This window comes from Callorhinus ursinus, unplaced genomic scaffold, assembly GCF_003265705.2.
Source record: "Callorhinus ursinus isolate GAN/ISIS: 27379988/994484 unplaced genomic scaffold, GSC_fseal_2.0 scaffold1, whole genome shotgun sequence".
Taxonomy (NCBI): Eukaryota; Metazoa; Chordata; class Mammalia; order Carnivora; family Otariidae; genus Callorhinus; species Callorhinus ursinus.
This window is the reverse complement of record NW_027397063.1, coordinates 97,792,729-97,813,199: the sequence shown is the minus strand read 5'-3', so window position 1 is coordinate 97,813,199 and position 20,471 is coordinate 97,792,729. Positions and strand designations below refer to the sequence as shown.

Below are 20,471 nucleotides of genomic sequence, written 5' to 3'. Positions count from 1 at the left end.
GTTCAAAATATTTTTCACACATTCCTTTATGCAATAGTTTCCTTCCGGGTGGACTTAACCCACTTCAAATGGGAAAATGTAGCACTAGGTCTGTGAGAGGGGGAGCAGAGTCAGAAAGCACCCAAATAATTATGCTTTGCATTTGTCTGCTGTGTGACACCTTAGCATACATTATCATGTTCCAGTCCCACAGACGTGATGTTAGATGAATGGCCCAGGCGTGTACAATAGCTTATCTCACTAGTGAAGAAATCGAATCCCAGAGGAAGGAAGGGATTTCTCCAAGCTTACCTGGCTAATTTCAACAATAGGTCAGCAACCTGCATCTTTCACCTGTTTGCAATGTGATGCACTTTGGACGATGCTATGAAACTCAATGTGTTGCTTCGGTGGCATTTTATAGACAAGAATAATAAACAGAGGGAAGAAACAGATGCAAAAATGAGAGCACTATAGTTACTACCTCTAAAGATGCCAGACTGTGGAAGCATCGAGAAAGCTCCTGGAAGAACTGAGCTGTGTGGCAGTTGGAAAAGTTGGTGCTGTTTCACTTGGGGTAGAGGCCAGGGGCGGGAAATTGTGTTCTCATAAGAGCATCTGATCAGAGAGTAAAGGATGCACTTTTCTACCATGTTTCGATTATTTAAGCTTCACCTCCTCACATTAGACCCACAAAATTCTAGGGGGCCTTCTCTCTCTGAGAATTTGATCTCTTCTCGGACAGCTTTGAGGCAGATGGCAGGAAGATGGGGTGGGGGTGGGTCCCCACGGAATACCTTACAATGTATACTAGAGCACCTAGTTCTCTATTTAAAGAGTGGAAATATATTTCCTCTTCTTGATAAGCTTTTAGGGGTGAAAAGCAAAGGGATTGATGAGGGAAAAAGTTATTTCAAAAGGACTATCTGACCTTCGGGTAGCAATTTTATGTAGCCTTTTATAAAAAATAATCTGTTGGTCCCCTACTTCTAATGGTATGACTTAAGGTCTTTTGACTTTGTGATGGTGGGGAAGCCATGTGCATTCAGTAGAAGCCATACTTCAAACTTTGAATTTGGATCTTTTCCCAGGCTAGCAATGTATGGTAGGATACTCTCTCATGATGCTGGGCAGGACGCCACGGCTCCCAGGCAGCCCCGCGATCAGGAGGGTAAACAGCCAATACACTTAACAACCATTCTAGACCCATTCAACCATTCTTTTTTTTTTTCTTTACTTTCAGTATAGTAGTCAATAAATTACGTGAGATATTCAACACCTTATTATAAAATAGAATTTGTGTTAGATGATTTTGCCCAATTGTAGGTTAATATAAGTGTTCTGAGCATGTTTAAAGTAGGCTAGGCTAAGCTATGATATTCGGTGGTTAGATGAATTAAATGCATTTTCAACTTACGAAAATGGGTTTCTCAGGACATAACCCTATTGTAAGTCAAGGGATATCTATAATATAGTTTAAACAGCCTAAAGGATCATTTTGAATTTATTCTTATAATAATCCCCAACCATCCATAATAATATTCTGTTTTAGAACTCAGTTTGTTAGTTACTCAGCCAACAAATATTGATTAAGGATCCACTGTGTGTCAGGCTCTGTGGATGAATAATAAATGAATAAGGAATGACTGGTTGAATAAGATACAGATTTTGCCCTCAAGGAACTCCCATTCTAGAAAGAGAAAGAAAATAAATTTGTAAACAAATTAGTAAAGATTATTCAGGGCTGAAAAGCTGCATTTCAGGGGGGACATTTTCATCTTGTGCTGAGCCTGAGCACATTTGGAGCTTCCTAGAGCCCAAATGGAGAAGAAAGACTCTTCCCAAGACCACAGACATGCACCTGCAGCTCTGCCTCTACCCCGACTCTAGTCAAGAACAATGTCAAAAGTGAGAGAAGTTTCTCATATTTAAATGTGTATAGTTTCACCTGAGAAAGTCATGACCATATGCTGCTTTATTTTTATTCTAGGAATCTTGGAAAATCAGGACTCAGAGTTTCTTGCTTGGGTCTTGGTAAGTACCAGGGGTATCACGTGGGGTGGATTGGGAGGTGGGAGATTGGGGAGAACACCAAGGGAGTGACTGGGATCAGGTCGAGACCCAGTCTCAGGTGAGGAGGGGCTTCCTGACCAGCAGTGGCCCACTTCTCCTTCTGAGCCTTTCCTGCTTAACACAGCCCTCTCCCTCTCTACGCCCAAAGAGCCACTGTGCTCATGATGCCTTATGGGGCCCATCAAGCAGAAATAAATCTAATATTAAAGCACACCTTAGAGGAAGAAATTTATGCGTTACTCATGTAGCAAATGCGAAGAACCTCGTTGTATGTATGTGTATGTTTGTGTATGTATGTGTATGTATGTATGCATGTGTATGCTTACCTTACCTGTAGCTTCATCTCAATTTTTTTTCTATCCTGATTTTCCCTTTGCCTAATTTACTCACGAATTTTTCTATACTGTTGTGTATTTTATGTACTTTTTATGTACTTGTATAATGTACCTTAAATACTCTTGGGACAAAGTGATGTGTGTATATATATATATATATACACACACATATAAATTATATAGAAAGAAATATATATATTTCCTCCCAGGAAATGTAAATATTTAAAGAAGACTAAGTTGAGATGGCAATGGTAACAGCATGAGGATGAGTCTGAAACGGTGAAATCTGAGTGGGAGACTTGGGGAGGTGTAAGGCTTCTGGGTTTCCCCCATGGGAAAAAGCCTTGGTGTTTGGGCCCTTCAACACCATGAGAGCTATTCCTGTAACCTGAGAGAGTCTAGACCATGATGGTAGCTGAGACATGATGAGAAGTGGTCAGATTATGGCTCTGGTTTGGAGATAGAGCCTGGCAGGTTCTCTGATTCTGTGTGGAATGGAGGGCAAAAGTGAAGAGGCAAAGATGACTGGGGGGTTTTTGCTTGAACAGCAGAAATGATGGAGTTGTCAGTAAATGAGATGTGGAAGAATGAAGAAGGAGAGCTTTAGGAAGGGGGAGATGAGGAGATTGATTTTTGGATGTATTAAGTTTCAGATACCTGTTAGATATCCAAGCAAAAAGGTCAAATAGGTAAATGGATATATGAATCTCGACTTCAGAAGAGAGATGTGGGTGAGGTGCATGAGGACTTGAAAGCCCTCAACATGTAGATGCTCTTTAAGCCACAAGACTGGATGAGAGCACTATGGGAGTGAGTAGAGATAAAACATGGGAGCACATGGTCTGAGACCTGAGAAGTCCAACATTAAGAAATCAGGAAAATAAGCAAGAGCCAATAAAGAAAACTGAAAAGAAGCAGTCATTGTGGTTGGCAGAGAAACAGGAGAACATGGAGGCCTGGAATCTAGGTGAAGAAAATATTTATAGGAGGGCGAAGTGACCAACCCTATTAAATGTGGCTCATAGGTCAAGCAAGATGAGGGTCAAGAATTGATCATGTAGCAGGAGGGAGGTCACTGATGACTTTGAAAAGATAATTTTTGGGGGGTAGAGAGCTCATGCATGATTAGAGTGGGTTCAAGAGAGCATACTGGGTTCAAGAGAATAGCTGGCGGCTACTCTTTTGATGACCATTTCTATAAAAGGAAGCAGAGAATGGAGGGGCAGCTGGATAGGTGGACACAGTCAGAGATGGTGCTTTTACACACGGAAGAAATGACAGCATATCTATATGCTGATGAGGAAGTCCTTTTGAGGAGGAAAAAAAAATGATGTAGGAGAAGACAAAAAAATACCTAGAATGATTTCTCGAGGACACAAGAAAAGAGTAACATGAAAGCAGGCTGAGTACATAGGCTCTGAGGCTGGTAGGTGGGTTGACTGGGTGGTGGTATCTCATAGAAGTTCTCTTCTATTGCTTCTATATTCTCAGTGGAAATCAGAAGCAAGGTCATCAGCTGTTAGTGAGGATGAGAAGGAGGTGTTGAAAGTTGGATGAGAAAGAGGATATCCAGGACAGCAGAAGGGTAAATAGACCGAGGGATGCGTCAGAATGGTCAGACAGCATTATGCATCTGCTTGAGATTCATGCTAATAAATTTAAAGTGAGACCATCTCCATGGTTGGGTGTTTTTCCTGCAGCCATGTTCAGCTGTGCAGATGGGGTTTTTCAAGGGCATATGATGAAAAAGAGAAGCCAAGAAGCTGAGAGTTTAGGGAAAGGGGTGATTATAATGGTGGGCCTCAGAGTTTAAACTGAGCAAAGAGAAAAATGAGCACTAGAGCCAGGAAAACGATCCATGAGTAAAATGAGGTGGAGGGACAGTGGAAAATGGGTAGGATTGATGAATCATGCAAACAGAGGGACCAAAGGATTGTTGGAATAAGAGCAGTAGAGACAGTAAGATTAAAGGATAGAAAGTGGTAGTTAGAAAGGGGAATGCTTGAAATTGAGGTTTTGGGCATTGGGTGTTGGGTAGCGACAAGTCTAAGGTGTGTCCATTGGCAGAGGGTGGCTGAGGTTGTGTTGAAGACAAGATCAGTTGAGAGGTGGAGGTCAAGAAACTGAGAGATAAAGTACAGGGAAGGATTATCTTCGGGGTCACTGAAATCACTAAAAAGTATAACAAAACTAATATTGAGGGGGTGCCTTGGGGTGGCTTAGTCAGTTATGTGGCCGACTCTTGATTTCAGCTCAGGTCATGATCTCAGGGTCCTGGGATCCAGCCCATCTCAGGCTCTGCGCTCAGTGGGGAGTCCACTTCTCCCTCTCCCTCTCCCCCTCCCCCAGTTCGTGCACACACTCTCTCTCATATAAATAAATAAAATCTTTAAAAAAAAAGAAAAACTAATATTGAAGAGAGAGACAGTGAGCCAGAGTTAAAATTTTCCAAGCATGAGAATTACTAGGGGTGGTTAAGTGATTGTAACTTGGGGGCCTATTGATGTGGGATTCAGAGTGGTGGGCAGACACTGGGGAGGGCTGGGAGGAGGATTTCCTGGCTCCTATTGAATGAAAGTGTGGAGACCAGGGAAGGGACAGTAGTAAATGAATTAAAGGTAGTAGCAACTAATTGTGCTACCTTTCACTGTATTTCAAAGATGTTGAAGGCTATTGATGCCTGAGTTTTTCTGACTCTCCTGAACGATGATTTGGGAGGTGAGGGTGGTCTTTGTTCACCATAAATCTAAGGGAATGGGACATTTGCTTAATTGATGGCTCTGATCTTGTTACCATTTACTTATATTTGAAAGACTCTGGAGGTTCATTATCAGAGATAGCCTGACCTTCGTTTTTTTGAGAATGTGCTTTATGGTAAACAATTATTCACTATTTATTATTGAAAGAAATTACCTATAAATATAAATTAAGAAATAGACTAGGGGCACCTGAGTGGTGCAGTCGGTTAAGCATCTGACTCTTGGTTTCAGCTCAGGTCCATGATCTCAGGGTCGTGAGATGGAGCCCTCATTGGGCTCTGCACTCAGCACAGAGTCTGTTTGAGATTCTCTCTGCCCCTCCTGCTTGTGCTCTCTCTTTCTCTCTAAAATAAAAAAATCTTAAAATTTAAAAAAAAAATAATCTAAGAAAATATAAATTAGGAAATATAGTGAAAAATCATAGATCAACTATCTCATAGTATCTATGGCAGAAAAATAATTTAGTCAAATGTACATAGAAAACTCAAGCAAAAGCCCTTAAAACTAAAAAAAAAATCAGGTGTCTATTAAGTCCCACATGTAAATGAGTCTCCAGAGGGAGGACTGCAGTTTTTTAAAAACCCTGTGTGTGTGTGTGTGTGTGTGTGTGTGTGTGCACGCACGTGCACTCTGTAGGTATTTTGGTGAACTTTCAAACAAAACTTTGATTCAAGGGTAGCAAGTCCTGATTTGAGCTTCACATTTTTCTGAGAGCCTGAACACTTGTGATAAGACATTGTGTGAAAAATAGGAGGAAACAAAGAAATTCATGGGGTTGACTGACTTCATTCAAAACAGGTAACAAGGCTTGGTTGGCTTGGTTGAATAAGCATTTTTTGAGAACTTTTCTGAGCTGCCTCTGTTAGCCAGAGGAGATGAAAAACATCATGGAAAGGAATAATGCACCAGCCTTAGACTATCTGTCAGGCTCTGCAGACCCCAGCTACCAAATCCGGGTGGAGCCGGGTTTACTGCTTCAGGCTTAGGTTGTCAGCTCAGTTATAGCCCTTGTTCAACTAAGGCTTTGGAAATTAAGTATTAAATGTACTAAGCAGGGCACCTGGGTGACTCAGTCAGGTAAGCATCTGCCTTCTGCTCAGGTCGTGATCTTGGGGTCCTGGGATTGAGCCCTGCATTGGGCTCCCTGCTCAGTAGGGAGTCTGCTTCTCCCTCTCTCTGCCCTGCTCATGCTCTCTCTCTCAAATAAATAAATAAAATCTTAAAAAAAAATAAATGTACCAAGCAATCACACCATTACAGATGCCTTTTACTGAAATACTCGAAAGGTCATAATTAAAGCTAACAATCCTGATGTTCTGCTCTACCAGATAAGGACAGACTGGGACCTTCTTGACTTGCCAAGCTTCCTTTTGGTAACTAAGAGCATGTGTACATGGGAACAGAAAGGTTAAATAACTTGAGGATACACTGAAGATACCTCTGAAGGAACATGGCTCTGCCAACTAGCAAAATGGCAGGCAGGTGGGTGGGAGATTAAGTGCCCACTGCTACCAAGCCCCAAAGTCAAAGAAACTTATGGGAAAAAAGTAAATCCACCAAAGAGCGACTGAAAATCATCTACTGGGATACGGGATCATCTTCTGAGACAGAAAGAGTAGTGTTCATTTATTCATTTGTTCATTCATTCATTCGTTCATTCTCAGCAAACATTTAGGAAGCGAGGCCTTTTGCTGGTTACAGGGGATACCAAGATGAAAGCAGCAAGGATTCTGCTCTCAGATTGTTCCCATAGAAGTAGGAGTTCAGCATGTGGAAACAAACACTACATTTAGCATACCATAATGGAGAAAACAAGGTGAACCAAGTGTGAGGACAGTCTCCTGAAGAACTTGGGACAACTTCACAGGGAATGTGCTGCTTGAGTTGAGACTTGAAGTCATCAAATGGAGAGAGGGTGAAGGATTCCAGATAGAGGGAGCAGCGTGAGCCTGGGAGCCTGCATGGAGCAGGAGGTGCTTGGGGAAACTCTAGGGTATGTGTAGAATATTGCGAACACAAGGTGTTCGTGAACCTCAAGGAATACGTCTGGAAGGAAAGCCGGACCTGATCATGAGAGCCCTTGTTTGACTTGCTGAGGCATTTAGCTTGCATCCTCTAGGTCGCTGGTGTTCCTCCAAGTCCTGAGGTCCCCAGGTCCCAGGGGAGCACTCAGGGGTGAAGCTCAGGGCTTATCCACCTCACCCTGCCCTCTTCCTTCTATCCCCACAGCTTCTATCAAAGGAGCTCCACTTTTCCTAACATAAATGTAAATATAAAAATTGCAAATGGAAATTTTGATGTAAAATTTTTAGAGTAAATTTTTTTTTAAATTTTTTAAAGATTTTATTTATTTATTTGAGAGAGAGAATGAGATAGAGAGAGAGCATGAGAGGGGGGAGGGTCGGAGGGAGAAGCAGACTCCCTGCTGAGCAGGGAGCCCAATGCGGGACTCAATCCCGGGACTCCAGGATCATGACCTGAGCCGAAGGCAGTCGCCCAACCAACTGAGCCACCCAGGCGCCCTAGAGTAAATTTTTTTAATATAAATATATTTTTAATATAATATGTAATAAATGACTTTGTCTTTCAGAGCAGTTTTAGGTTCACTGCGAAATTAAGCAGAAATGGATAGATCGTTCCCTTACCCCACATACACACAGCTTCCCCAACAACCGACATCCCACACCCAAGTGACACATTTGTTACAGTCCTACCCTGACACATCATTATCACCCAAACTATAGTTTAGATTAGGTGTATGTGTATCTCCTGGTGTCGTATGTTCTGTGGGTTTAGACAAATGTGTAATCACGTGTAGTCATCATTATAGAATCACACAGATAATCTCCTTACCCTGAAAGTCCTCTGTGCTCTGCCTATTTATCTCTCCCTCCCCCTATCTCCTGGGAACCACTGATTCTTTTACTATCTCCACAGTGTTGTGAGTTCCAGAATTTCATATAGTGTAGAAATCACAGAGTATGTAGCCTTGTCAGATTGGCTTCTTTCACTTAACAATATGTGTTTAAGGTTCCCCTATATCTTTTCACAGCTTAATAGTTGATTTCTTTTTAGTGCTTCTTATTCCATTTTGAAGGGATGGATAAAAGCATCCTTCTACCAAAAAAAAAAAATAAAAACAAAAAAGTTTTTAAAAACACCATTCTACCTCGTGAAAAGCCATTTCAACACTTGGATCAGGAGCAGGACATCATCAAATGTAGTAGACTTGTTTCTGACAGCTATATGAAGAAGGCTAGATTGAGGGAAGGGGTTGAAACTGGAGACAGGGAGATGAATTAGGAGTCAGACGATGAAGAGGTAGTGCAGGAGGCATTAAAGATCTACAGGAAGGAGGTGATTATTTAGAAGGAAGAACAAACAGGGCTTGGCAACCTGGGGATACAGAAGGAGAAGTCTCCCTGAGCAGAGGAGGATGCCTGGGTTCCTGGATGGGGCATCAGGGTGGACGAGCTCACATCTCAGAAGGACGAAATGCAGGAGGAACAGTAAGGGGAAGGAGGGCTCAAAGAAGCAGGAGCATCGTGGGGGCGATGACCAGAGAGCCCGTCAACTTCTGGCTTCAGAGATCTAGCAGGCATGGGGAGCACTGGAGAGAGCTCTTGGCTAGAAATAGAGACCCAGGAACTTCTAGCAATGGCAAACCCATGCTTACCATTGAGGTCACATGCAAATACAGAGGACTGAACTATTTGGGCAGGTTTAGGGCACCTGCCTGGTAGAGTGTGCCAGGCTGTATGCTCCCTGGGAGTAGAAACCACCTTTTTTAATCTACACCCCTGTTGTACCTTTAGCAGAACACGCTGTCCTGCAAGTAGTAGTAGGCACCCAAAAACATTGGTTGATTGAATGACAGACTAGATGGATCAATGGCTAAGGAATGGCCAAAAGCACATGGAGTCCTAGTGAAGATCCAGCTGAAGTTAGAAATCATGAAACACTGGGGTCCAGCCAGCCCAGTTCTTTGTTTTTTTTCCCAGCAGCATATCAGTGCAGACACAGGGAAGGCCAAATGGAGGTGGGACATGGGGAGTTGGGAGAGGACACAGAAAGAGGTCCAACATCACGGATTGTCCCCCGAGTGGGTTAGGGACAAGGACGTCCACTGCATACACTGTGACTCAGAGTCCAGGCTGAAGTGGGGCTCGGAGCCGGATCCGCAGGGCTCTCCCTCCTGCAGTTAGGAGGGCTATCTGCCCACACTGAGTCAGCCCACGAGGTCTCACGTTAGCAGCAGGAGGCCTGCCTGATTCGTGCCATGGGAGGTGACACACCACGGTGGGCAGCCTCCCCTACAGGTGTTTGAAAGAGGCTGACTTCACCCTGCACTGTTCACTCTGGTAGCGTTCTCGCTAATGTGGGTGGGTGGTCCTCATTCCATCAGTTGAAGGCTGGAATAGTACAAAAAGGCTGACCCTCTCTGAGTAAGAGAGAAGTCCTTCTGCCTCACTGCCTTGAGCTGGAACATCAGAATTATTTTACTTTTAGATTTGAACAGAAATATCCTTTTTTTCCTCTGCTCTTGTCTTCTGGCTTTTGGACTACAGCTTAAACCTTGGGTTTTTCTAGTTCTCAAGCCTTCAGACTTGGACTGAATCTACACATCAGTTCTCTTGGTCTCCAGCTTACAGATGGCAGATCTTGGGACTTCTCAGCCTTCGCAATGATGTGAGCCGATTCCTTATAATAAATCTCTTTATATATATAAGTACCTATGTGTACATTTTTATATATAACAAGTCTATAAGTACAGATTTTATATTCTATTTTAAAATATGTATTATAATTAAATATAAAATGTATAAATATTTACATATAAAAAGATATATAATAAGGAATTTTATTTAAAAATTATAAGATTCTGTTTCTCCCGAAAACCCAAACTAATAAAAGCATTTCCTAGTTTTTTAAAACATCACAGAAGGGGCTGTGAAGAGGTAGTGCAGGAGGCATTAAAGGTGCATGTGGCAAGCCGAGCAGCTAGATATTTCTAGGAAGTGACACACGATATAGGGGGAGGGGGGAACCCAGATGAAGGGATGTGTGGTCACGTGCTCATTTTTCAGCAGATCACATACTGAAGCTCATATAGAATGCCATCATCCCAAAGGAGGTCTGGGCTCTTCTCTGGCCAGGAAGGGCATTTTATACAGTGCTACCAGACAGGGTTTGGTCTGGATTTGAGCAGGGAAAAGAAGAAACACCCCATGCCTCCAGGGCCTTGTTTTACATAAGCCTCGAGGCTGTAACTCCTGGGCAGTGCAAACTGCCTTTCCTGTCATCCTGGGCTGCCTTCTTTAGGCAGCCCATTCACACTTCATTCTTGAAGGAATGAAGTCCTAGAGTAAAATATTTAACACCTTGGAGAGCCTACACTAAGTCTCTCAAGACGTGTTTCTTCTCAGCTCTGGCAGCACAAATAATCTTTGAAAAAATAAAAATAAAAATACAGGTAACCAGGGTCCATCCAGACCTCTTGAGTGAGAAGCTCTCAAGGCCCACTCCAAATGCAGGTGTTTTTAAAAGGCTGCCCTGATGATTCTAAGGTGGTGACAGGGTTAGAAACCATTGCCCCAACCAGGTGGAAAGAGATGGATGCTTGTATGAACAGGTGCTGGTGAGCCAGCATCTAGGATCCCCTTCTGCTAGCCCCTGGAGCTGGCCTGAGGCATCTCCACCTAAAGGCAGGCTCTCAGAGGAAAATCTGCCTAGCTGAGGACTGGCCTCGGGGCTTCTCTGGACTGGAAAGCTCCTGGGGCAAGCAGATTGAGCTCACTTTCCCTTCCGTTCAGCACCTACCACTTGGGCCTATCTTGCCTTATGCCCTTCCCTAATCAAGGGAAGCTTCCAGAGCAAAAGCAATGAGTCGTAAGAATAAACCATGTGAGCTTCTTTTTTAATGTGTTGCTTATGTGCAGAATGTACTCCTGGCTCGTCTCCCTCTGCCTTAGAGATGCTCTCACTGAACTAAATATTTTGACACTAGGAGAACATGACATTAAATATTTAACTTGGATGATATTATTTTTGTGACACCCTTCGTGAGTCTCATTCTTATTGCCAAGGCCAATGTAAACTAGCCCCTTCGCCTATCATTCTAACAACATGACAATAAGTATTTATAAAGTGCCTCTAAGACACTTGAGAAACCATTTAAAAAGTACAATGTCTTCCCTTAGAGAGTTTACAGATTTTGCTGTATAATAGAGTGAATTATCTTAAGACCAAAATACCCACAAAATTTAAATACTGCATGAATATTAAACATAGAACAAGAGGATTTTAGGCTTGTCACCTTTCCTGGGACGTCTACCTTGAATAATTGCCATGGTGCATATACATTAAAACTGAACAAGCATTTGTATTTTTTACAAGATTGTTTCAAAATACTGCTTCCTCATTTCCTACTTTCATGAATTAAATCCTTCGGAGTTGCTGACGACCTGGCTGCACCCTGAATTGCCAGTGGCTGCTGGCCATGTGCCTTTGCCTTCCCTCCTGGAGTGTATTAGGAGCTAAGATACAGCCAGCCTGGGAGGGCAGCCGCCTGATGTTCCACACGTTGTCAGAGCCGGGGCCAGAGGAGAGCTGGGGAAGAGAATGCAGAGGGGTCTCTAACACCCCCGTGCACACACCCCTCATCTCCCTCAGTGCAGCTGTAAAAGGATGAGTAGCCCTCACCTGCTACCCGTGATCCAAAAAAATGAAGCCAGGTAGCAGGGGAGAGAAAGCCCTCCAGAGACCCAGATGTGGGCAATTAGATGGAACAGATCACTCGTATATACACATGGTCTCACACTTAGGAGAGGGGGATTTAGTCCTTGCAGTCACCACCCCCTATACAAATGAGAAAAATAGAGGCAGGAAGAGGGGAAAGGTCTTGTCCAAGACCAGTGGTAAAGACAGCAGAGCCCGCATCTCCTGCCTCTGGCCCTCCACCAACCGCCTGGTTCCCTCTGCCTCATCGGCCTCTAGCCTCCAAGTGCCCACAGCCTCTTCCCAGCCTCAGCTGCCTCCTGGAGAACCAGGCATGGAAGGTTGCTTCTACCTCTCACAGTCATGATATGGGCAGTGATCAAGTTCAGCATGACTCCAGGGTGGCACCTGGGTGAAAATGCCTTCACCCTACTTTAGAACCAGAAAATGTGGGAGGCTGAACGGCTCCCTGGAATCACTCTAGAGTTAGGGTAGCAATCAGCTCCACAGACAGAATGGAGACCTCCAAGCCACATCTCGCGGCCCATGATCCAGAGTGCTTTCCCTGGAAGAGATTTCAAAGTAAGACTGAAACAGAGTGCAGACATTTTGTTTTCTTGGATGCCCCGAATGAAGTTCCGAACTCCCGACATTCCCTCCTGTGCATATTGCCCTAAAGACACCATGAAGTCCTGCCCGTAGCTCCTGGACTCAGAGAAGAAGTCTGACTGAGGCACACCTTGTGTACATGCAAGTCTATTCATAGTGTTGCCTTGAGCTTTGCCCCGCACACTAACTTTATAAAGGTCACATTCATAAGAGTATTTTCTTAAACCTAGGCAGTGTCAAAACCCAAATGGAAGTTCGAGACAGTTTCAGAGTTTCAATCAGCAACACAGCTGAGTTCCTCTAATCATGAGACTAAAAAACCAAGGGAATCAGTTGGGATGGTGTCCATTTGTGAAATGGGGTGGTCAGGTTAAGAGCGTGCAGAGCTATGGGGAGCCACCTCTGGGAGGGTGGCATGAATGCCTGAGGGGTGACCAGCTATGGGTCAACACATGGAAGGGAAGTGTGTGGAGAGTCATACCTATGCCTTAGAGGCCTCGGCTGGTTGGAATCAGGAATAAAATCTTAGTTCTTTTTACAGATGTTGAGTATGAATCAATCCGAAACCTTCTTGAGTAAGCGAATGGAAAATCCAGCCAAAGCAAAGTGAAAATATCAGCTTAAGCCAAAGCAGAAATTTGTAGACTCACATGGACAGTAGATACTTCTGGCTTGATGCAGGGATCAGACTATGAACTCTGCCAGCGGGAGCTTTAGTCAGCCTGCCCTCAGAGTAACTATATGGCTGCAGCAGCTCCAAGCCTCCTATCTATTGGCTCTGACTGGCTTGTGTATCCATCCCTGAACTAATTACTGAAGGAATTCAGTCAATCAAGGACCAACCCTGAAGCTGTGGAAGGGTTTAAGTCTACCTCAACCACAGAATGCACATTCCCAGAGGAAATTTAAAGTGCTCTTGCCTAAAAAGCTCTACATTCCTCTGCTCTAAGAAATGAAGATATCCCTGGAGCCTGAAAACCCTTCCCCCCTTATTTTAGCTTATCTGAGTTTTTTCTAGGTCTTTGGTGGCCAAGGTTGAAAATTAAAATCCCCCCAGCCTTTTCTACAGTGTGAGGTATGCTCAGAGTTTGATGGGTCAGCTCACATTGACTTCTTGCGACCTCGGTTTGCCTAATCACCAAAACTCTCCTCTTCAGGGGCAACATGTAGCTTTGCCTTTTTAATATACTTTCCTTCACATTTTTCCCCCAAATGTTGAAGGATCAGTGAGCCCCAGGCTCATTTACAAATAAAAGCTTCATCCTAACACCTGGATGATGAAAATACGCAAAGGAGGACCTCCACGAGAGCAAAGCAGAAAATACCGCCAATGTTCATTTTATATCTGACAACTAATTAATATAGGAGGAAGAGGCTACCCAACATGTAATTATAGAAAATGGGTGATGAGGTAATGAGCAGTAGCTGAATTAGAGCTGACAGTCTAGCCATGGGGCTCTCTTCAGGCTGTGCGGAAGGAAACAGGAGGATGAGGTGTGCTGGGGGTCCCTGCTCATGGTGACTGGAGACAAGCTTTCCGTGGGACTTTGTCATTTTTCTTCTTAGTCGCTCACTCTCCTCCCCTCCCAAGTGTCTACCTGCGGCTCTATTCCCTTTCCCTCAGCCCTGACTGGGCAGAAATTGCAGCCTGCTCAGCCTCAGCTGGTACCTTTAACTCCTACATGACTAAGAGAGGAGACAGGGCTGGCTCTGAGACAGTTCTGAAAGCGGCTCTCTGTCTTTGTCACCCCTTACAGCATTGCCAGGGTAAAGCGGGACAAGCAAAGCAGCGCCCCCCTCCCTTTCAGCACCTTCCTGGGAGGGGCGGTTGGCTGCCGTGGCCCTGCTGGTGGGTCTGCTGCCTCAGACACCACCTGCGCCTTAGGTTGTGAGCTCTGAGGTGGCCAGGAACCGGGACAGATTTGATCATCCCTGTCAAGCATGGAGTCTGGCACTCTTCTCGTTCATTCTCATGCTCATAGATTGCACAAAGCTGTGCCTGACACTGTGCTGGGGAAAGGGGAGAAAGATGCCCTAGAGCACTGGGGGCTCCAGGAAACAGAGACCATATTATCGTTTGCCATTTTGCCCCCACCACCTTGGCATGGTTCTAGGGAAATGATGGGACCTCAATAAATACTTCGTAAATGAAGTGATAAATTCAGGAGGAGAAGCATGGGAATCCAAATTAGCACGACCTGGAGAAGGAGCTATAGGGGAGAGAATACGATGAGAGAGGACTTTGGGGAGATTAAGAAGAATACCAGAGCCCATGCCACAAAGCTTGGAATTGATCTGTTCTGTGATGGGGAGTCACTTGGCCAGATGCATTTTAGGAAGCTCATTCTGGGCACAGTGGTCACAGCAGGCAGCAAATTAGGACTGGGAATCGAAGCAAGGAGAGAGACTGCACAGGACTCAAATGTTCGTGCTTTTACAGAAGAGGAAATGTAACAATCTGTTAATTGCTCACTAACTGTGAGCCCAGTTCGTCGTACTGTGTGCATATATGGAGAGCCTGTACAGAGTACATAAGGAGATTGTGAGTAAATGAGGCTTGACCAGATGAGCAAAAGATGGGTAAAGAAAATACAAAAGGAGATGTTTTTAAAGGCAAAAAATAAAATACCAGAGAAAGGACCTACTATAGGTGTCAGCATAACAAATTACACGTTTTAGAGATGGGATTAAAAAAAAGTACTAGTTTCTAGATATGTTCTTTATGTTAGAGGACAAAAAGAAATGGAAAATAAAGAAATGGGTGAATAAAAATCAGACAAATATGAACAAAAAGGAAGCGAAGTGGTGATGTGAAATTCATATTCAATAAACAAAGTAGAATTCAGGCAAAGAAGAGATAGAGTAACGAGAGCTGATAATCAGCGGACTGAGGTCCCTAAGAAGGAGCAAGGAGATAGGACCCAGGGGATCTGTGGAGAAACAAGTCTTGGATAGAAGGAACTCCCTTCAACAGTGATGGGAAGAGAAGGGGAAAGGACAGGTGTGATCTTAGATTATGGTCCCCTGACTCGGGAGCCAGTGTCGAGTACACACCAGCTGAGGGTGAAAGAGATGAGGTGTCTGTGTACCAGAGGAAGCTGTCGGGCAGCTGCAGGCCACCAGGAAATGGGCAGGACATCAACTGTATCTGTATTGGTTGCTGGGTTTGGGAGTGAGAAGTAGAGGGGATTTTAGTTTGTCTGCTTCTATGTTCTCTGTGAAGCAGGAAGTGTGATTATCTGCTGATGTTGGAGGAAGAGGAAGTGGGGCCTGAGGTTGAGAAAAGCAGGGCATCTCTGAAATCCAAACAGTGGAGAAAAATGATTAGAAACCAGAGCACTGGTGGACTCTACGCATCGTAACTCCAGACCGAGAATTTACAATGCATCCGTCTCTGTATTCTTTGATTTTCTCCAGCACAGGTCAGCATCTTGGTTATGGGTGATGAGCAGCCAGACAGATTTATCCCAGTGGGGGTTTTTGCTGGGCAGCCATGATGCATGCACAGGGAGGCAATGGAGTTGAGAACAGGGTAAGAAAATCTTTTAAATACTTAATCTCCTCATTCAGACGTCCTAAACTTCTGGGTCAAGGAAGGAATTGAAGACAGATTAGACTGGAAGAAAGTAAAGACTTTAAGGACAGAGTGTGTAGGGAAAGGTAACTACACAAGATCTGCAAGAGTGAGAAATTCTAGCACACGAAGGCTGATCACCAGATCTTTATTATATATCCTTGGAATATGAATGAGGCACACCTCCACCCAAGTTCTCCTGTGTGCAAGTTCAGTTCTGTATCTCATGGCACCTTTGTGGTCTTCTGTTGCCCACTCCATCAACATTTTCTACTGTTTCGTGTAATAGTCATGGCCTGTCATGCATACATTTTTTTTTTAAATTGAGGTTTATACTTGGGAGTTTACAATATCCAAGGTGTGATAAATGTATATAGTTTCTATACCAGTGTAACTTTAAGAAGTCTTGGCATTTTAGTCACATGGATCAGTGGCTGTGGTGTCGGTCTCCAATTGCCCCACTGAGCCATATGAAGAGGACAGTGGATTCTCAATTACCTCTGCTGGGAACAGTGACACAGAAAATTGAAAATGTGTTTATGTTTGTCTTTGGAATGAATTTTTTATTTCTGTTTGAATATGGGTTCCATAGGCATAAAAACCTATTCAAGGGAAATCAAGCGTTGTCTAGACTTAATAAAATATGCAGGAATGGTATAATGACCCAGTAGCGCATCTCTGCCTAGGCTTCTGGTAAGCTTTTAGAGCTCCATATTGAATTAATCATTCTTCACGGCACCAGTGGGAGAAATTCTGCCGTGACCCCATCAGACTGATGTGTCTCACTTGCACCCTGCTCCATCAGAATTGGTGTCTCTTGTCATCTTGTCCCAGAAAACAAGACTGCTGATGCTCTTTTTTATTCCACCCGTTTTTTATTTCCACTAAGCTATTTTTGCTACAGTCATTTACTGCCACTGGGATTTTTGCACAAGGTTAATAGTACTAATAACACGAAGGGCAAAGCACTAAAGAGAATCTTGAAAGAATATTCTGTAACCCTTTATTTGGTCAGGGCTAAAAACCCTGCAGGACATTACAGTCTCGAGTTTGGGATCAAGGCCACCTTCAGCCTTCTTTGTTGAGTTGTTCTGCACTCTCTGGGCCCAGCACTTAATGTCATATTGGGGTCTTACAGAGGGATCGAGTCCATTCCAACAATGTCCCAACTGCTGCCTGGACCAGTTTTTTACTCTGGCGGCCATTATAGTTACATAGGAGTTGTTAAAAAAATATCTGTGCCTGGGCTCTTCCTCAGACCAACCAAACCAGCCTCTCTTGGGAGGAGCAGGGCATCAGCTCCCAAATGGTCCTATTCACTGGATCAGAGTTGAGGATCACTGGCCTGGACAAGGAGCTCCAAACTCTACTTCTGGACAGCTGAGGAGGCCGTCCCGGCTTACTGTCCAAGTTCTTTCTTTGCTCATCAGGTGGCTGCCTTTAGCATGGAAGCTTTTAGGACCCAAGAAACTTCACTTCCCAGGCTGTGTGCAGGAGGCACAGCCAGAGAGCAGGGTGGCTGCCACTTTTGGTGCCCAAGAAGCAAGTGCCAGGTGTGGTGTTTGTTTTTCATTTAGCTTTGGTCTCCAATTAAAATTCAGAATTTTGTGGCATTTTTGAATGTTTTAGTCTATTCACCATTCTCCATGGGTCACTTCTGAATAATCCAAAGTAAATAATTAGCTTTCCCAAGCTTTGTTAAGATGGGTATATTGTTAGAACTGGTACATTCTAATGTTGACTTTGGCTTTCACTGCGGTCTCTGGAAAAGTCATTTACCTTCTTATGGAACTTCTGGTGCTTCAGATATTCTCTCTTTAGAAGATAAGAAGGAAAGTAACGCTTAGTGAGCCTCCATTGTATTTGTAGCATTGTATTAGGACACTTGATATATGCTGTTGAAATAATTAAGAGCATAGGCTGTGGAGCCAGAGTGCCTGGGCTCACATCCTGCCTCAAATATTCCAGCAAATAAACTCAAATCACAGAGTGGTCACAAGGTTCAAGTGACACAATGTCTATAAAGTATGTAGCATGGTGCTTGGAACAACACGGAGTTTTCAAAAAAGCACCGGCTGGCTTTGTCATCGGTCTCATTGAGTTCTCCCGGCCACCCTGGAGTGGGTATCATCATTCACTGTTGAGATGAGCAAAGTCTCCAAGGTGAACCTATTTCTCCATGGACACACTTAATCTCAGGTGTAACTGAGAGGAAATGAGAACACCTACCACTTAGAATTGTTGACAAATAAGAGAAATAATTTCAGGACCTAAGAGATAGTTGACCCACAAAAGTGAGCTCTGTTCTTGGTGTCAGAGGGACACTGGTAAATAAGTTGGACCGTTCCCTATCCTTGTGGAGAGTGGGCAGACTTTTCTCCACCTGACCTTCAGGAACCAAGAGGCATGGTATGCATCAGATCTTTTGGTGGCACATTCTTCACCATGATTATGTATTCTTCCCTAGTTAATAGATAGTTCTAGTCCCTCATAGTAAGTGGTCCCTAAGGTTCTTGACTAATTACAAAATGATCAAAGATGGAGAGTCACCAGGTAGATATTTTTGCTGCCCCACGAGTTTCTTCTGGGAACACTCTCCCTATTTCCTGAAACCAGGGCCCCCGGTGCTAGCAGAAGGAGTAAAAAGAGACTCTCAGTGCTTTAAGAGGGAAAATGCAGGTGTTATTCTACCACAATGATTCCCAGATCCATGCGAACCTCCCAGCCCCCTTCTGGAATGTTCTTTCATATACATACCAGAGTAGTGATTAGTGGAGATACCCAGACGACTAACTCACAAAAGCCATAGATGGAGTCATGTAGACTCATTTGTTTCCAAGCAAGGAATTAATGAAAAGAAGATAAGCAGTCAATAAAAAAGTTTATTGAACATTACTTCTATGCTGATCATTTGTTGTCCACTGTTCTTAAATTCATTCAGTCATAAAACACTTAAAAGCCCCTCCTATGTACCAGATATTATATGGTCTCTTGAGAGAGATTATCCTAGTTTTGAAAATGTTAGTAGTTTTGGAAATGTCTCAAGAAGGCCTGTCTTCTGTGTTTGAGAATAATCCGAAATATTGTTGACACAGAAATATTACTTTTATATTCTTTGATATCTCTGGTTTCCTAAATCTCTAGATAACTTTTCATACAGTGTCTTAGGAAGTTTCCTTGCATTCCTGTAAAATTGGAACTGTGTGGTTATACTGCCATCACCCCAAAGCCAAAGCCTGGCTGGGAACATCAAGACCCAGATCAGGCTTCTCCCATACCCTAATTACTTTTTCAGTAGTGTATAAAATGCCATTTCAAAGGCAAATAACTCTATGTAGAGTATAAATTAAATAGGATCTCCTAAGATTACAAATATATCAATATGCTTTTGATTTAGTATTGCTTCATTTTCTTCTTTAACATGCTACATTTCTCTGCATAATTTCTGCAAAGGGAAGATCTCTGTCACTTAGAAATATTCCATTAAAAAACTTCCATGCATAGTTCTATGGGAAATGCAAAAATACCCCATCCACTTGATACAGCTATGAATTTTCCATTAGGAGAAGGATGTTACAGGCTGAAGGAAAAAAAAAAAACTGAAGTCATTAACAGTTGGTAACCAGCAGGCATAAATAAAATAAGCTAATTTTTATATGTAAAAATCCATAAATCTATGGAGCTGGGTTAATTTGAGTGTAAATTAGGGTTGGGGACTTTTTAATCTTTAGATTTCTCCTAAATTATCCCTTATATATTTCCTCAGTTTTAATTTCTCTACATTTCAAAAACTTGTTAGTCAACAAATACGTGGATCATTTTGTATTCCTCCTTTCATTAGCAATATTTAATACTATAAAATCATTAAGCTCAGAGTCCAACAGGGAATATTTGAAGACTGTCATAAAATATTTTTCATTCTCTATTACAATGTATTACCCTCATCTGGTTTTCACTAAGTTTCTTTGCCTCACCATGCAATTAAAATTTATTTCTCAGCACATCCTGATAGTCCTATGAATGTACCCAGTGGTTTTTATGTGCAGATACACCAGAGTTATTCAAAACCTTTACTGTTTGGGGAGACAAGAACTCACTGAACCATCAAGAAAATACATCTCTACACAAAGATAAAGATTTGAATCAATGAACTTTTCAGAACTAAAAGAAAACATAAAGGAGGTCACAATTTTCAGACTTCTTGATGGCAGTGTTCTTTAGAGAGTTCTCATTCACAGTAACTTCTGAGGAAAGGCAAAAGATAAATCAAATATATATATATATACAAAATATATATATATATTTGAGCGTATACTATGTTCCAGGTCCTGTGCTAGGAATTCACAGAAAAAAAAAAAAGAAGGAAAAAAGGACTTTCAATCTTAACAGCAGATCCATTTTAAAAAAAGATATTGAAAATACTTT

General features: G+C 42.9%; 1 protein-coding gene across 3 annotated transcripts in view; it reads left to right on the top strand.

The window, feature by feature from the left end:
• Nucleotides 1-20,471, top strand: part of KCNAB1 (potassium voltage-gated channel subfamily A regulatory beta subunit 1) — a 394,841-nt gene that overhangs the window by 279,546 nt on the left and 94,824 nt on the right. For all 3 annotated transcript variants that reach the window (XM_025879955.2, XM_025879963.2, XM_025879970.2), the window contains exon 2: nt 1,970-2,013. In XM_025879955.2, coding sequence (XP_025735740.1) covers nt 1,970-2,013 — 44 coding nt within the window. The remainder of the gene's footprint in view (nt 1-1,969; nt 2,014-20,471) is intronic.